Here is a 12,415-nt window from a genome sequence, read left to right as displayed (position 1 = left end):
TTTACCCATACTATACAAATCCATAGTGGAACCACATATGGAATAGTTTGTACATTCCAATAATAAAATTAAGAATCTAAAGTATTGAAGAGAGAAGTAAATGAACACATTTAGCTGGTAAGACTGGACAGAAAAAACTAAGGGGGAGGAAAAGAATCAATGGAAAACATGAACTCCTGCCTTGGAAGCTGGCACAAGGAGATATTACCCAACAGACAGTGGGTTTCTCTGCATGCGCCAGAGAATAAAACTGCAATATCATATTGCTCATCATATTATTAAAATCCATAGTGCAACCACATCTGGAATGCTGTATAGTTTGACTTCTGCATCTGCAAAAAATATTGTAAAAGCTGGAAAAAGTGAAGAAAGTGGAAGCCAAATTAATTTGTGGACTGAAGCAACTCCTCTGCGAGGAAGAGATATGCTTGGATCCTTACAACACATTTTACAATCTGACAGCTAATTTTAAAAAGCCAAAATTTAATTTAGAGGGAAAGAGGGAGTAAAGCGAGAAACATGACAGACATATGAAATTATATATGGTGTAGAAAGAAACTTTTTTCCCTCTCATCATATTAGGACCTGGCACCAACCATTACAACTGCATGGGATTAAAGAAAAGGATTTTAAAAAAATATATAGTACATAGTTAAAATTGTAGAATTCAGTAAACCACAAAATGTGGTGACAGCTGCCAACTTGCTTTTAAAGGAAATTGAATAAATTCATGGAAGTTTATAGAATATTTATTATGGAAAAGCAATGAATTTTTTTAAATTAGGTAACTTACTGAGTAGCATAATAAGGACCTAAAGTATAATGCGCTATAACAACTGGAGTTTAATATTCAGAATTACATTTAGCACTGCATCACCACAAAAGAAAAGGAGACAATAGGAAGTTGTGATGTGTGCTTCTTTGCAAAGCAAACAATTCTAATACAAATTTAAAATGTGACTGAAGAATCAAGTTTCAATAAATCTCTCAAGATAAGTCAACCATTACAAGAGCATAAAGTAAAGCTGGCTAATGAAAATTGTGAAATGCCTTATAATCAAATCTGAGGACTAGACCTGGATTATCTTTTTTTTTCTCCCACACATAGTTCATACCTTGGATAAGATATAAATTTTATAAAACTAACCTATTAATTAACGAACTCACAACACATTTTACAATCTGAGAGCTAATTTTAAAAAGCCAAAATCTGAAAATGTACCAGAAGCTGTGACATCTGTCAATAGTAGAGTCCAAGTGAACACTTGGAGAAAAAATAAATCTGTGGCTCTAGCACAGATGTAGATGCAATTTATTTCCTTAAATGTCATGTGTGACCAGCTACAGTGCTGACGCTGCTAGGTCTCATGAAGCATGCTGCAATTATTTCATCATCACATTTTAGCTGCAAAAGTGGGATAATTATTACTGCTAAATACAAATATGCACTTATTTCCAAGCCGTCATTAAGATGAGAGTGGTGCCACAGCTCTCAGCTATAGCACAACTGTTTGCATATACAGGTGCCATTCAGTCCACTACCTGGCTGTTGGGTTAGGGAAGATGCTGTCTTCAGTCACTGGAAAGCTGATGGAAATCAGGGTAGGAATTGCTGTGCCAAAAGGACAAAGGGTCTAATACAAGATAAAGCAGTGCTCCCACACATTTTTCTTTTTTTCCAGTCTCTCAAAATTAAAAATGACAAAGTGGACACCATGCACACATTTGGAATTGGATTACCTTGTATTTCAAGACTCAGCTTTTACTCCAGCAAGGGTTCAACCAGTACAACTATTCTAAGAAAGAACAGTAAAGTAGCAAATCTTCAATTTTAAAGCAACACAAATCTGACTTTGTGTGACCCAAGTTATTCTTTCAATATGTTGTTTTAAATATCAAAGTGAAATGTTGGTTTTCTTTCCTGAATCTTTTAAATTTAGACTTAAACATACAAGTAAAATAACATGTTTGTGCTATGCTTTGGAATTGCAATAATAGTCTCATGTCCTTTTAGAAATTTTGACATCTTTATTACACTGAAGACTAAATCACGATGGAGATATCCCACTGGTGAAGTTAGTTATCTGAAGAAAACCTACAGAAAAGGCTATTTTACAAAATGGGAAAAGTCTGGTACAATTGGTAGCTGGATCAATATTATCATGTATTTTCTGGCCGTTACGATACTTTCATCTGATGTCAATGACTCCTCCTCAAATGTTCCTGTAGTAATAATGTTATTTCATACTCATTAAACATGTTGTTTGAACTTTATAAATGGATAGCATCTAGTGGTTTACATAAGGCTATGTTTATTATGCACGGAAACTGGAAAAAACACACACAAACATGCTTGTGTTAAAGATAACTTTTCACTACAATTTACCTCTTTGTCGTACGCCTAATGGTTTGGAATGTAGGATAAGTCTTCTTGTAAGAAAAGAGTGTGCAGAAGGTCAAGCTACTTTTAGTGCTGTTGCACAGTTGAGGCATTTCCCCATTAGCAGTAAGGGTATGTGGACGGAGAAACGTAGCACCTGTTAAGCTACAGCTCTACTTGTCAGATCTAGATCTGTTCAGAAGAAAATTCCCACCGTGTTCTAGAAATGTGAATGTATGAAACAATTAATAAGAGCCCAAAACTGATTTGTATAACCTCCTACTTACATACATTCTGCAGAAAATGGGATATAAAGGTAGCAAAGTATTCTAAGTTTCAAACCTGATCAATAGTAAGTTTTCGAAAACAGATTGCAAAGTTATTTTTGCAGTGCTGTTTACACTGTTTACACTAAGAGGTTGCATAAAACAAAAAACAAACAAAAATAAAACAAAATCCAGCCCCATCAGATCAAGTAATATTACTCTACAATTTTAACATCAATCATATGAACAAAATCCTCAGGAAAATACTAACTTCAGCAAAAGGATTGAGATTTAGTACAGATTTATTTTTAAAATGCTGCCTCAAGATAAAGGTGTGCAGACCTAAGGTTATCTCAGAATAAAACACAGCTGTGGAAGGGGCAATGAAATACAACTCTCAGGGGTTTGACCATATTTTTGGACAAAGCAAAACTGCACTGCTTATAACAATTAACATTTTTAAAAATCAATCATGACAAATAGTATTGTATTGTTTCTACTTGCTTTTGTATAATCAACAATAATCTTTTATGAGACTGGGAAAGTATTAAAACAAAAACAAAACTAAACTACTTTTCAACAGTAAAATTTAAGTAAAATGCTTACATTCATTTGACGACAAGTCATATTAAAATGCTGTGTAGGGGGCACAAAAGGCTTTTACAGCTGGAACTGGTCTTCAATGTTTTATTCCTGAGTAGAAGAAAATGTAAATATTTTCATCATTACACTACAATATTTTAAATCATTTAGAATTCAAGTAACAATAGTGAAGGAAACTGAACAGTTTATAAAACAAAAGTGCCTACCTTTTCTTCTTTGCGTCTCTCTTTGTCTTCATTTTCCATTGATTCTTCTTCATCTTCCACAAGCCCATCCCCTTGGTATTTGTCATGAGTCCACTTTGGACTGCTACCTGATTTTTTGAAATTGAATCTTCCTCTGCCACGTTGGAAGGTGCCACGACCTCTTCCTCTTTTAGCCCAGTAATCTACACCATCATCTCTGTCATCATGCTAAATATAAATTAAACAAATATATATATATCTATATATATTAAGAGACTAAAGACTACTAATGTACTTTACAAATAATTTCAATTTGTTTACATAAAAACAGTTCAGATTTTCTCTAGTTTTGTTTTCCACTATCAAGAAACCTAGGGTTTTATATAAGCAGGAAGAAAACTGAGAAGGGCTTTATATTATCAAAAACAGAATATTGAACATTTTTTAATGTTTCTTCTTCTGTGAAGCTCTTTGGAAGGTCACAAGCACCTGAAACCATTTCAGTTCTTGGTGAGCCTTTCAATACTCAATACTTTGCAACAACATGAGAGGGACATATACCTACCCACCACCTGGCCCTGGGTAGGCTGTCCCAACACTGCCAAGGACTGAGTGGAAGGTGGCCACACTTCAAGAAAAGATTATTGTGTATGACACTTCCTTTTCCCATCCCCATAAATGTAGGTCTTGGTAAGGGATAAAGACAGAAGTGAGGGAGAAGAAATGCAAAATACTGCCTTTCTTTCTAAATCCATATTTTGGGGTTGTTTGTGTTTTCTCAGGGTCCTTTTTCTTTTTTTTAATTTTGGGGGTGGGGGAAAGGCTCAGAACCAGATTCCAAAAGACAAGTATGACTCACCCCTTACAGCAATGGCATTACAGATGGCTGGAGAAATGGAGGGCACTAAAAGGATCTACAATCTCCAACTGTTAAACTTAGTATGAATTTGTTGCTGTTAGAATCATAGAATCATAGTGGTGGAAGAGACCACAAGGGCCATCCAGTCCAACCCCCTGCCATGCAGGAACACAGAATCAAAGCATTCCTGACAGATGGCCATCCAGCTTCTGTTTAAAGACCTCCAAAGAAGGAGACTCCACTACTCTCCGAAGGAGTGTGTTCTGCAGTTAAACAGCTCTTATTGTCAGGAAGTTCCCTCTAATGCTTATGTGGAATCTCTTTTCCTGTAGTTTGAATCCTCTGCTTGGGGTCCTATTCTCTGGAGCAGCAGAAAACAAGCTTGCTCCATCCTCAATATGACACCCCTTCAAATACTTAAACAGGGTTATCATATCAACATTCACTTAAGGCTGAGAGCATGTAACTTGCCCCACCCCAGTGGGTTTCATGATTTAAAAAAACGGTACTTCAGAATTTAAAAAAAACACTGCAGATTTATGGGAGCAGAACAGACTTTCTACCTTGCTATTCAGCTAAAAGCAATGGTGCTATAATTAGTTAATGATACATATCTGAGGAAAGGCAGAACTCTCCAACATACAGATATCACTTTGAATTTTGCTGAGGAAGAAAATATTCTGAACTATACATGGCTGATTTATAGATAGGAGCTGTATCCAATATTGCAGTAGCAGAATAGTCTAATCCAGATTAAGTATAGGGCTGTCCTCCCCACTTCAACTACCATGAGCAAGCAAAAATCTGTTACAAGGTGGGTTGCAGGAGGTAAGGGAATGGATGAAAATGTGCCAGTGCCTCACTGAACGTGGCCCTCTTTTATCGCTTTAAGCTTTAAATGTTTTCATTAGTGGGACAACTGAACAGAATTCGTTCAGGGGCGTTAGTGATATTTGCTGACATGTTCAGTTCACCAAGGTTAAAAGTTGCACAAAATAACTCTTTTATAGCAAGCAAGTTTATAACAGTTTATGCAGACAGATAGAGAAACAAGCACAAATTTTGATGGCTAATATACAGAATTCTACTAAAATCCTTAAAATGACATTAGTAACTTTAGCCTTTATAAAATTTGTTTCTTAAGAAGAAAAGGTTTGAGAAAACATGCATGCAGAACAGTATGGCACCCACCAAGAAATATTTCTTGCTTTTGGGGGTATATTCAGGATCCCATTCCTCCTCCTTCGGCCTCTTTTGAAAAGTAGTGCTTGAGTTGCTGGGACCAGTATTTGTTCCAGCAAACACGCCTCTGGCTCTTCCTCTGCCCCTAATTCGAAACTGATTAACCAAAGCATTTATGTATATAATACATCATGTATTTAAAGCAAAAGATAAATTCCTAATGCACTGACTAAAATGCTTTGTTATCATTTTTCAGCTAACACCACGCATAAATGAAGTGGCTTAAGAAACAATGTGCAGAAGCATACAGCCAATGTAATGTTTCTCAGTCTAGCAGAAGAGCATTTATGTATGAGAGGCAGGAGTTGGTGTTCCTAAGACACATACTTCCAGAAAGCAATGTTTGATATTGATAAATATCTGCTTTCTGGTAATCCACAGAAAATAACGGGCTGAACCAAATAAAAGGCACACTGAACGGCTTCTTCCATCAGGAAGAAACTTTTGATCAAGGGGATTAATTCTTTTGGTTGAACACAAAAGGAGAGAATCAACCATATTCTCCCTCCCGCTGCAGTTCCCAATCCTCCAGAACTGAGGCACTGAGAACTGAAGGTAAAGGTTGTGAAATTATCAGTAATAATTTCCTATCTTTTCATCAACGGGAGCACTGAGCAGAATTCATTCAGGGAGGTTCCTAGTGGTAGAACACTAGTTATAGCACAATGATATTTGCCGATACACCAAGGAATGTAGACTTAAAAACCTTTTTTTTCCAACAGAGAGATGAAGCACGTAGGTTTTAGGAGCTAATGCTTTGCACAGATATGACAATGAAAAATTATGCATCTGGTAGTCTAGAACATTCAACAAAAAAGCAAAGGGAAAAAGAAGAGACCTGAAAATAAGCTAAGATAGAATATTTTAACTGACATAGGCTGAATTTGCACTGCAGAAATAATGCAATTTGACACCACTTTAACTGCCATGGCTCATTGCTACGGAATTGTGGGAATTATAGTTTTACCTTTCCTGTCAGAGAGCTCTGGTGCCACAACAAACTAAAAATCCCAGTATTTCAAAGGACTGAGCCATGACAGTTATAGTGGTGTTAAATGGGGCTATTTCTGTAGTGCAGATGCAGCCATAATTACAAAGATTTAATGGGAAAAATACTGTAAATCAAGTGGTAACTGAAGAGCTATGTCAGACACAATCTTGAAACATTTCCAATCACTGGCATGGCAGAGTACAGTGTCACTGATGCCTTTCACATTTTCAGCCATTTCCTTCACTAATATAGGTAGGCTCTCTTAAAACAAGAATATGTGGCCCAGTGCTGCTTGTACAAAAAAATTAATAATAATTGTATAGTGAGTCAAAACCACCACTGAGGATATGCATCCCAATTAAGCAACTACTGCAAATATTTTACTAAGTGGACCACTGTTAAACTGTGACAGCACTGAGGTGCTGAGACATGATGGTGCAACTGCTATTAGAAAGCAACATCCGAGTTAGAGAAGATCCCTGTAAGAAACGTCTTATGCACTCAAATTTAAAAGCAAAAATGCTATACAGAATTTGCACATGAGAGTACAGACTAAGATGTACATATACTATCTGTGAGTCCAGTTAGAAACTCCAGTAGAGCTCCTGAGTTATTATTATCTCATCTTCGGGCAGGCCTTTTTCGGTCAAGCTGGGTAACTGAAAGGCAACTTTTAAACCAGAATTGAAACATTAAGACTCAACTACCACAGACCACTCAATCAATGGAAATTACTGATGAGCCCTGAAGAGCCCTGGTGGTGCAGTGGTTAAATGCCTATACTGCAGCCACTCACTCACAAAACATAAGTTTACAAGTTCAATACCAGCGAAAGGGCTCAAGCTCGACTCAGGCTTGCATCCTTCCAAGGTTGCTAAAATGATACCCAGATTGTTGGAGGCAATTAACTTACAATTTGTAAACTGCTTAGTCAGTGAGTGCTTAAGTTCACTGATAAGTGGTATAGAAATGTACAGTGGTACCCCGGGATACGAATTGACCGCGTTACGAAATTTCCGGGGTACGAAAAAGTTAGATTTAAAAAAACTGTTCCGGGTAACGAAAGATTTTTCGGGTTACGAAATTAATTTCGGCGCGTTTCGGGGCGAAATTCAAATCGGAAGCGCGGCTAGCGGCTTTCCAGCGGCTTTCCAGCGCCTTTTCGGGTTGCGAAATGTATCGGGTTACGAACGGCGCCGCGGAACGAATTAATTTCGTAACCCGAGGTAGCACTGTACTTATTATTGCTATTGCTGATCAGTTTTATCAAGTTTCCATTAACTCAGTACATGGGAGTTTAGTTTGGGGCTTACAGATGGATCTAGGCCTTAATCTTATAGGTGCTGTCTTCTCTTTCTTTCCACCTGTAATCGTTTGTTTAACTCTTTTTAAAGTGTTCTCCCTTTAATGAATATATTTTATTCGTTTCATTTTAGCAGGCTTGGGTCTCATTTTTGGGTGAGAAAAGCAAAGGACGATTTATTACAACCAGATTTTTAAATTTAAATTCATTTTTTTAGTGGGGACAAGCAGTTCCATAATCTCTCCATTTGTGCAAACAAGGAAACAGCAGCAACTGCAATAGGAGGAGGATGTAGCCAGCTCCAAAATCCCTTCGCCATCAATGCCTGGTTTCTGGGGGGTTCTTGAGGCAAAGCTGTTGAATCATTGCCTTGGAAAACCATTGTATCCATCACCAATAGGTTTTTGTTTTTGTTTTCCTTTTTCTCACTACCACCACCATCTCTGGTGTAACTAGAGCAGCAGAGTACTAAAATTTTGGCTTTGTTTTCTTTTAATGTTATAAATAAAATAGTGGATTTCTTTCTTGATGTTCACTTTAACAATACAGTGTGCCCACGCCTTTTAACAAATGACACGCATGCCACTGTGCACAAAAGCCCCATTATCCTTAATGGGACTTCAGCATAGGCGGAACTTGCTTTATGCAGCGGGGTCCAGAACAGATCCCCTGCGTAAGGCAAGGGACCACTGTACTAAGTGTCATCATAAACATGCTTGTTAAACCTCATAGCCTCATAAAAATAAATCAACGGCCTTACACAATCACACTGACTAACCTACAAATATGAATATGCCTTTCACTTTCATCTCATGAAAATGACTCTAATCCACCCAGCATTAAATAGTAGTGACTGGTTCTTGTTTCACATTCTGAACTTTCAGTTTCTGTTTCTCATTGGATTACTACACGAAGAAACAGACGAATCAGGCTGAGCTCATGTGAGTGGAGCTAGACCAATATGTCATAAGAGTTATGTCAGAGAAACAATATACGAAATAAGGTCACCATGCAATTTCAAATGTTGTAATATAATTCTTCAAGCAATACAGGAAGTAACATTGGGGCAACTTTATTCAAATCAATAGGTTTGGACAATAGGGCTAGCAGGCTATAGCAGGTCTGAAAGTGGAACAACACGCTGCAAATAAAACCATAAGTTACTGTATAGACACTTCCTATTTTTATTTTTGGTATTTTGGGAAAGTCAAACTTGAGCCTATGCCCCAAGGTGTCAAAAAAGATTTCCTGTAGTCTATTCATACCACATGTTACACTAGCCCAGGCACTCCTGATAAGATATTCTATAAGAAGGCTTTACCTAGTTTATTTATTTACTATTATTAATCAATTCATACACACAACCAGAGAACCAGTAAGGGGAGGGGGGGAACCCTGCCTTTTAAAGAGCTTACAATTTTAAGGCATCAAGGTTTGAGCATCTACAATATCGGGACTTACTTAACTATGACTATGATACCAGTTCCTTGCTGCAATACTTGCACTGGGCACATAATGGATCCTGCCTGTAATATTATGCAGACTACAAGGATCTTAATCTTCTCTGGTCCAAATCACACTGCAGAAATAATTCATCTTGAGACCATTTTAACTGCCCTGAATGCCAGGGAATTCTGGGAATTGTAGTTTTGTGAAACATTTGGCCTTCTCTGTCAGAGAGCCCTGGTGCCACAATAAACTACAATTCCTAGGATTTCCTAGCATTGAGCCAGGGTAATTAAAGCGGTCTCAAACTGGATTATTTCTGCAGTGTGTTTTAGATCTCCTTTATCAAATCCCCAATCACATTTATAGCTCATGAGAATAAATTAAGTGCAATTAACTGTAATCCAATGTAAATGAGGATGTAATCCTATGCACAGTTATCTGAAAGTCAGCTTCACTAAACCCAATAGGACTGAACTGTACATTAAAAGTTTTAAGTTGTACAAACCTGGTTGTCATAACAATGTCAAGCAACAGACTTAGTTACTAGTTCATTTGCCATTGCCATTGAACGTCAAAACCTCAAAATGAAATATTGATAAACCAATACAAAATAAGCATCAATATTAAAAATGAAAACATAATTATGTGATTTGTAACTTAAACCTCAGAAATCCCATTTTAGTTTTGAATTATGCATATACACATACATACTGAACAAATTATTCTGTGAGTATATTCACAGTCAGTTTTTGTGTAACACTATTATAAATCATTACTATAAAATATCTATAAAAGTTAATGGTAAAAAAAGTTGCAGATACTGCAGGAATGTCAAGGTAGTTTTTATACATCTTTCTGCTTATCTAATGCCAACTCTAAAATAAGCATATCCTGTTTAGCATTAACCCAGTATTTCTTCATATCAACCTAATCCCATCATTGCATATTACATTCACAAAAGTACTTCTAAATGAGTTCTCATAATTTCTCATGATATAAAATCCTTTTCACTCTGAACATTTGATAATGGTTACAATTATGATGTCTTTCTTTTTAAGATCAGGAAAAAGTATGGAAGAAACTCACAAATGTGCCTCTTGGTCTTCCAACACCTGTAAAGCCTGGGTATTCTTTCTGATCATGGTGTGGCTTAAACTCTTCTTCTCTTTCCTTCTTGCAGTCCTTTTCTTCTCGGGAACTGGATGAAGAGGAAGATGGGGAGGAAGTTGAGGAAGATCGAGAACGGTCTTGCTCTCTTTTTTGTTTACTGAAAAATAAGAAACCATACTATTTGCTGTTACAGCCTACACATAGGGTTTCTTGTACCCTTAGATGCTATTCTCTATTCTTGCCTGAAGCTAATATGGAGTTTAATTATATCATCCAGCTTCCATCTGTGTATAACTTTTAAATAGAAATTGTTCAATTGACACCTAAAATTGCTAATCAAGGGTAGCTTATTATTCAGAAATTTTTAATTTAGTATATATGCATGCTTTTTCTATATCAACAGAGAATAGGTAAGAGAAAGGGCAAACTTTCTAACGTGATGCTATTTTATGATTTTTCAACATCTTACCAAGAAGTACATATTGATATTGCCTTTTTCATTACATAGATACAAAGTGCAGAACTAGCAACCACTTGATAGTTGTGGCTACATCAGTTTAAGAAAGTAAATAGAAAGTGCATTTAATCCATGATTTACGAAATAGAAGATAAGAAACATAACATATTTAAAATCTTCATATTCAGCTTCCCCATAATAAATACATTTAGCATTGACTTCACCATATGTAAAGTATATTAACATAAAACAAATAATGCAGGTACACATGAAGTAGCGTTTATAAGTGCAGTAAGTACACATTCAATACACTGCTTTTAAAGACTAACCTTTTTCTTTCAGCCCCCTACCTGTTTTGAGGGAAAAAAATACCTCCTTGCTAAACCACCCATTGCCCACATTAAGCCTAAGCTTCATTATAATTCTCATCGTCTGGGTGTCATGAGTTGAAAAAGTGCGGAATCAAGCATAACGAACCAAAGTTCTTACACAAACTGTTTACAGAAATGTACTGCATTGAAGTCCAACCTCCTGATGTAGCCTGGATAATAGGACAGATTAATTTGTCATTTTTTTCAGTGTTAGCTTGCTATTCCAAAGTTTTTGTCCTCATCCACCATAAGCCGTGTAAAAGACAAATACATTTTTGCTGTAAAACAAATAATTTTAATTGTTTAAATTTAGATGTTCCATTATACAAAGAAAAGTGAAAGCAATTAAGCTTACAATTACAAATGTCTAATTAGAAGATAAAAGACTACTTGTAGGAGTTAAGCTTTTTACCTGTCATCTTTGTAAGATTTATAATCCTTGTAATCCTTTGGCATTTTCTCCTGCTTCCTTGATCCACTGGATTCCCTGGAGCCTTTAGAGTCACCTCGTTCTTTACTTCGTTCTTTTCTACGACGGTCGATGTCATGTCGAAGATCAGCAGCATCACACTTTAATTTTTTATCTCCCTGCATAGAAACGTTTTGGTGCATTTTTAGGTACCAAAAAGAAAAGGAAAAAAAGAATGCAATAGGTAGAAGTCTACCATTGTGCTGCCAATTCTACACATACTTTCTTGCACATGAGCCCCACTCTACATAGTGGGACTTCCTTCTAAGTAAAAAAGGCATGGGATTCTAAAATGAGACATTGCCACTGGGCCACTTGTGAGTTATTGATATTAGCATATGTGTGTGTGTGCGCGCGTGCGTATAAACTGCCCTCCAAGTCAACCTCGATATAATGATGACCCTATAAACAAGATATCCCCAAGATGCCTTACCCTCAACAGCTTTGTTTAGGTCTTCCAGACTCAGGGCTGTAGTTTCTTTGATTGAGTCTATCCTCCTGTAATGCAGGCTTTCCCTTTTCCTGCTGCCTTCTACCTTACCTAGTATCATTCTTTTCTAGTGAGTCATGCCTTCTCATGATGTGTCCAAAATATGATAGACCCAACCTAGTAATTCTGGCTTCTGGGGAAGTTAAGGGTTGATTTGTTCTAGGACCCATTTGTTTATCTTTTTATAATACAAGGCTCGAAACAACCCAGAAAACTGGGTTATTTGAGAACACCTCATCT

The 12,415-nt window shown here is 36.7% G+C and overlaps 1 protein-coding gene across 8 annotated transcripts in view; it reads right to left on the bottom strand.

Annotated features, from left to right (window-relative positions):
• Positions 1–731: 731 nt before the first annotated feature.
• The window catches only part of BCLAF1 (BCL2 associated transcription factor 1), a 31,171-nt gene continuing 19,487 nt past the window's right edge, over positions 732–12,415 (bottom strand). For 2 of the 8 annotated variants that reach the window (XM_089530306.1, XM_089530308.1), the window contains exons 9-13: positions 11,629–11,804; positions 10,365–10,545; positions 5,485–5,631; positions 3,456–3,662; positions 732–3,339 (exon numbers count right to left, since the gene is read on the bottom strand). In XM_089530306.1, coding sequence (XP_089386432.1) covers positions 3,334–3,339; positions 3,456–3,662; positions 5,485–5,631; positions 10,365–10,545; positions 11,629–11,804 — 717 coding nt within the window. In that variant the 3' untranslated portion in view covers positions 732–3,333. Of the gene's footprint in view, positions 3,340–3,455; positions 3,663–5,484; positions 5,632–10,364; positions 10,546–11,373; positions 11,495–11,628; positions 11,805–12,415 lie in introns of those variants that run through there. The other 6 variants (XR_016281752.1, XR_016281751.1, XR_016281753.1 and 3 more) reach the window with 6 other exon arrangements.

This window comes from Sceloporus occidentalis, unplaced genomic scaffold (assembly GCF_023333645.1).
Source record: "Sceloporus occidentalis isolate IW3139 unplaced genomic scaffold, rSceOcc1.0.p SCAF_6, whole genome shotgun sequence".
Classification (NCBI taxonomy): domain Eukaryota; kingdom Metazoa; phylum Chordata; class Lepidosauria; order Squamata; family Phrynosomatidae; genus Sceloporus; species Sceloporus occidentalis.
This window is presented reverse-complemented; position numbering and strand designations above follow the sequence as displayed.